The sequence below is a fragment of the Cetorhinus maximus genome, unplaced genomic scaffold (genome assembly GCF_964194155.1).
Source record: "Cetorhinus maximus unplaced genomic scaffold, sCetMax3.hap1.1 HAP1_SCAFFOLD_598, whole genome shotgun sequence".
Classification (NCBI taxonomy): domain Eukaryota; kingdom Metazoa; phylum Chordata; class Chondrichthyes; order Lamniformes; family Cetorhinidae; genus Cetorhinus; species Cetorhinus maximus.
In genome coordinates this window covers 54,235-59,891 of record NW_027596540.1, presented here as the reverse complement: position 1 = coordinate 59,891, position 5,657 = coordinate 54,235, and the positions used below count along the sequence as shown (strand labels likewise).

General features: G+C 47.2%; 1 protein-coding gene across 1 annotated transcript; it reads left to right on the top strand.

Moving 5' to 3' along the window:
- The first annotated feature begins 2,514 nt into the window (after positions 1-2,514).
- Positions 2,515-4,687, top strand: LOC144674240 (uncharacterized). The gene is made up of 2 exons (XM_078535672.1): positions 2,515-2,943; positions 3,113-4,687. The coding sequence occupies exon 2, from the start codon at positions 3,475-3,477 to the stop codon at positions 4,462-4,464; it is 990 nt and encodes a 329-aa protein (XP_078391798.1). The 5' UTR covers positions 2,515-2,943; positions 3,113-3,474; the 3' UTR covers positions 4,465-4,687.
- The last annotated feature ends 970 nt before the right edge of the window (positions 4,688-5,657 follow it).

The window sequence follows — 5,657 nt, the reverse complement described above, 5'->3', positions numbered from 1 at the left end:
CAAGCTGGGCAACTCTGTCAGATCCTGATGTGATGTTTGGTTTCAGTTTCCCAGCTGCAAATCCTCCCCTTCTAATACCCTGTGAAATTGATTTAAAACAAAGAAAAAGGAGTGAGAGAGAACCCACAAAAACAGGTTGTGAAATTGAGCTGAATGAATCTGGTAATTTGTGGGGCCGGCACCAGGGAAAAGTGACCATGAAAACTGCTGAATTGTCATAAAAACCCAACTGGTTCACTGATGTCCTTCAGGGAAGAGAATCTGCCACCCAGTCTGGGCCTACACAAGGCACCTCGATGGGAGAAGACAGGAAGAGAGAGAAGGGTTGGGGTGGGAGAGGGAAGGGTTGAAAAAGAGGGATTACAACTCAACCAGAAGTTTGACAGAAACTCAAAACCCTGAACCTCCACCACCTAGAAGGGCCAGCTCACCACCACCTTCTCAAAGGCAACTAGGAATGGGCAATAAATGCTGGCCCATCCAGCAAAGCCCACATCCTATGAATGAATGAAAAAAACATAAGGTATTAGCTAATCATAAAAGTATCACAGACACAGATTTAAGATTTAGGGTAAGATCTACAGGGGGAATGTGAGGAAGAAATTTCACACATTGAGTGTTAATGACCTGGAACTCAATGCTTAAACTCAAAGACTGATAATATCCAGGTCCTGATGAATCGAGTGACTCGAGTCAGATCTTAATGTGATCTTTGCTTGGAGTTTGCTGTGTGTAAATCCTCCCCTTCCAATCCCCTGTAAAAGGAGTTTCCAAAACCCATCCCCGTCAGTCCAGGATAGAAATGCACAACATTCTCTCCTCCTGCTGACAGGGATGACTGCGCATGCGCCATGCTACACATTAACCCCGCTCAAGATGGCGGTCGTTAACCCGGGCCTTTTGCTGGAGACGCGATCCCGCAGCCTTCGCCCCACAGATAGTTTCTTACTTTGGGTGCAGAGCCGCATCGAGTGCTTACGAACCCTCCCCATCCACCCACCGGCTCTATTTTTCCCTCCACTCCGCTCTTTATCTTACCTCCTGTGGATCCGACAAACAAGCTTCTGTCCACCGCCATTACACACACTGCGCCTGCTCCAGATCACTGTGCCGGGTGGATTGACGGAAACTCCGGACCAATAGGAAGAGGAGGCGGAGCTGGAGGTCCGATCGTGAGCGTGTGATCCTACAACCAATCGGAGTGAATGAGGGGCGGGGCTGAATCCGGATGTCCCTCATTGGCTGAAACTCTGCATCATTTTGAAAGCTGATTTGTCTCAACCTCCAGGAGAAAACTGGACCTTTCTGTTTGTGGCTTTAAAGAGATGAAACCCTGTGGGTGTGAAGCATACGTTTCAACATTTGTTAATGAAATGTGGGAACATGATGAAACAATGCTCAAACAATTCATGGGCTGACTTAAATGAATAACTGGGGAGACATGGAGTGTTAACATTAAAACAAGGAGAGTCCCTGTTTCCAATAAGTGAACTGGCAGAAGGGTTAGGACAGGTTCAGGAGAATGTCATAATTCAGAATAACACAGACTCTGAAGAAGAGTCATACGGACTCAAAACGTTAACTCTGTCTTTCTTTCCACAGATGCTATCAGACCTGCTGAATTTTTCCAGAATTTTTTGTATTTCTTACAGACTATAAAGGAACAGCTGATCTCAAAGATAATCTTTTGCAGTATGTGTGGAGGGGATCAGCTGAATCAGGTTTAAAGGGGTGAAATGATATTTTTTCTAGATTGGACAATCACATTAAAATCTGCAACTCAGATGGGACCATGGATTATTGCAGATTTCCATCGGTGCATTATTCCAGGAAGCCTTAAAATCATACGGACAGTATTTCAGAACCAGGGTTCCAACTACACGGGGGCAACGGGCAATTTCACCCCAGAAAAGCCCGCAAAAAATCAATCACAGGGACAGCCACTATAAGAACAACATTTGTTGGAAGCAGAATCTATGAGCAGGAGCTCCTCCAGTCGCAATGCAGAATCCCAGCTGCTGGGGTGCTGGGTAATTGTGAGTGAAAAATATTTTTTTTGTGATTACTTTGTGGTTATGGGATTGAAACTTTGGCCATAGACCAATCAATAAAGATCAGAACCAAATGATAAAGAAACATCAATGCACGGAACTTCCATTATACAGCAGAAGGAAGGGGAATGGGCATTTGTGAAGAATTCACAGCAAGTTAGTTGAACATGACTTGCCCTTAACACGTTTGAGCTGGCTTGAGATATGTTTAAATCACTTCAAGAAATGGAACATGGCAGACCACCCATTTACTAGGATTTACGTGTGATTTTTCTTTTTATTTGTTCACAATTGGGTATCAGAAAATTGTTTTCGTTCTCTATTTTGTGTTTCAATGGCACTGCCGATACCCACAATCTCCTGCGTGTGTGAAAGTGCCCTAATCACTGTACAGGAGCCCAACGCGCAGGCGCAATGCTGATGATACCTGGAGCATGCGCAGTGTCAGTTTGCTCAGAGCCCTGGGAGTGCGGGAGACGCGAATGAAAGTCGCTGAGGCGGAGGGAGGAGCGGAGCCGGGAGCCGGGGTGGGGAGGATCCAGAAACACCCGGTGTAGGCCGCAATCCCGGATCACAGCCTCCATGACCCGTGTTTGCAGCTCCGGGGCTTCTTCCCGGTGACAGAGCCGGGTTCAGGGGAAGAGGCCCCGGAGCTGGAGATTCAGAAACTGCGGGGAGACCGCGGGCCGCCCGGGGGCTCAGAAACTTGGGGGACGGACTCAGGGTCCGGGTAAGACCCACCCGGGAGGGTCCCCCCTCCTGTGTCCCGCCCAACGGCAGCTGGGATCCCGCCTGAGACCCTGAATCAGAGACACAGGAGCTGGAGAACTGAACCCAGGCAGAGGAGAGGGAGGGAGAAAACTGGGAGTGGAGGAAAGAAATGGTGGAGATGGTGAGATGGGTTTGGATTTCAGCCCAGGGAGGAGGGAGGGTGTGTGGGACGGGGATTTACAGCTTTGGGGGAACAAGAGAGGAATAAATGTTCCATAGAAACTACAATTGTCTGTTCTGAATTTCAGTCCTGGATTTAAAGTGATGACTTTTGTAAACTCGTTTTACAGGGTAATAAACGGAGGTGACTGGCAGACAGAAAACGCAAAGCAAACATCACATCAAGATCTGTCAGAGGCACTGAATTCATCAGGACCTGAATATCATCAACTTTTGAATGTGGAAGGAGAAATATTTGTCTATTCTGTCTTTGGGAAAGGATTTCAAACATCGGTGTGACTGGAAAAGCCTCAACACACACACACCTGAGTGAGACTGTTCCAGTGAACTGACTTTGGAAAAAACTTTAAGCAGTTACACAGTCTGCAAAAATATCACACCATTCACAGTGGGGAGAAACTGTACATGTGTTGTGTGTGGACAAGGCTTCAACTAATTGTCCAACCTGGAGAGAGACAAGGACCCCCACACCATGGAGAAACCATGGAAATGTATGGACTGTGGGAAGGGATTCAATTTCCCATCCCAACTGGAAGTTCATCGGCGCAGTCATACTGAGGAGAGACCGTTCACCTGCTCTATCTGTGGGAAGGGATTCACCCATTTGTACAACCTTCGGACACACCAGCGAGTTCACACTGAGGAGAGGCCATTCACCTGCCCTGTGTGTGGGAAGGACTTCACTCGGTCATCCCACATTGTGACACACCAACTTGTTCACACTGATAAGAGACCGTTTACATGTTCTGACTGTGAGAAGAGTTTTAAATGCAGAAAAGATCTGCTGATACATCAACGTATTCACACTGGGGAGAGGCCGTTCACCTGCTCCGTGTGTGGGAAGGGATTCATTCAGTCATCCCACCTTCTGACACATCAACTTGTTCACTCTGATAACAAATTTTTTAATTGTTCTGACTGTGACAAGAGCTTTAAAAGCAAAAAGGATCTGCTAACACATCAATATACTCACACTGGAGAGAGGCCATTCACCTGTACCAACTGTGGGAAGGGATTCAGCCGTCCGTCTGCCCTACTGAATCACCAGCGAATTCACACTGGGGAGAGGCCGTTCACCTGCTCTGACTGTGGGAAGGGATTCATTAATTCATCCAACCTTCTGATACACCAGCAACTTCACACGGGGAATAGACCGTTCACCTGCTCTGACTGTGGGAAGGGATTCACCCGTTCATCTAACCTTCTGACACATCAGCAGGTTCACACTGAGGAGAGACCGTTCACTTGCTCCGTGTGTGGGAAGGGATTTACTCGGTCATCCAACCTATTAAATCACCAGCGAGTACACACTGGAGAGAGGCCGTTCACCTGCTCTGTGTGTGGGAAGGGATTCACTCAGTTATCCAACCTGCTGACACACCAGAGCATTCACAGTGGGGAGAGGCCATTTACCTGCACTGTGTGTGGGAAGAGATTTTCTCATTCATCCTATCTGCTGTAACACCAGCGAGTTCACAGTGGGGAGAGGCCGTTCGCCTGTAATGCCTGCGGAAAGGCATTCACTCAGTCATCACACCTGCGAACACACCAGTGGGTTCACAAGCGACTGCAAGGTTTGGATTCTACTCCTGTTGATGCTGTTAATCATACCAGGACTGAACCATGTTCATTCTGACTGTCCTGGCCTGTTGATGAGGTTCAATATTCTGAATAAATGTGACATAAATCAGCTTTGTTTGTAGATTTTTGTTTTTCCCCACTTGAGTGTTTAACATCACCTGGCTGGAGTCAGAAAGGACAATCTGGGGGAGGATCTTACAGTAGGAACAAAACTTCAGCCTGGACACAGTCCATTAGGTTCACAGTGAGGGACCCCCAAACAACACTTTGGTTTTTCTCATCTTTCTTCACTGACTGCACAATCCCCATGTGGGTGAATCCTGAGGTGTGTAAGAAATGTGTCTCAGCTGCTCTCTTCCATGGTTCAGAGCTCCTAGACACAGAACAGAAGGCTCTTTTACAACTGGGTTTAGAGTCAGGAAGAACAACGGTGAATGCTGGAAACGTGCTGCCAAATGAAAGATTGGTGTAAAATTGTGATCTGTTCCTGACTGAAAGTGAAACAGCAGGTTTAAGTTTCCAGACGGAAAATGGTTCTTAATAAGTCTAAAATGGTTCAACGTGTTTGTGTGTCAGTCCCGAGTCGCTGAATCGAAACATGCTGAAATTTATTGGGTTAAAATCTGCATTAAACTAGAAGCTGGAGGAGTTCACAGGAGACTGTTAACTGCTGGGACAATAATACAACAGTTTGATTCCCAGAAAAAGAACGACCTGCAGCGTATGTCCAAGAATTCCCAGTTTTATTGATGTGTGCTTCCCACACACTGTCCTTTTAAATATACCTCACTCCTACCAGCCTTTAACTATCAGAAAGGTAACAGAGAGAAGGCTGAAGCTGTGTCTGCCCCTTTAACTTCACAGTGTCAGGACCCCTTTGGTCCCTTTAAGAATGAGTGATGTGTTCAGCTGAAGATTCCTATTGGTAGTTTTCTGGACGGTTTCCTTATTCTGATCATTCCCGGTGAGCCTTGGGTGTGTGAACCCGCCCCACCCCCAGACGCGGCAACCCACCCTGTCCCCGGGTGTGTGAACCTGCTCTATGTGGTACTCGCCTGTGGGCTCTCGTGTTTC

What these genes read in the sequence shown, in the direction of transcription:
- LOC144674240 (XM_078535672.1), top strand. Translation starts at nt 3,475, where the DNA reads ATGGAGAAACCATGGAAATGTATGGACTGTGGGAAGGGATTCAATTTC.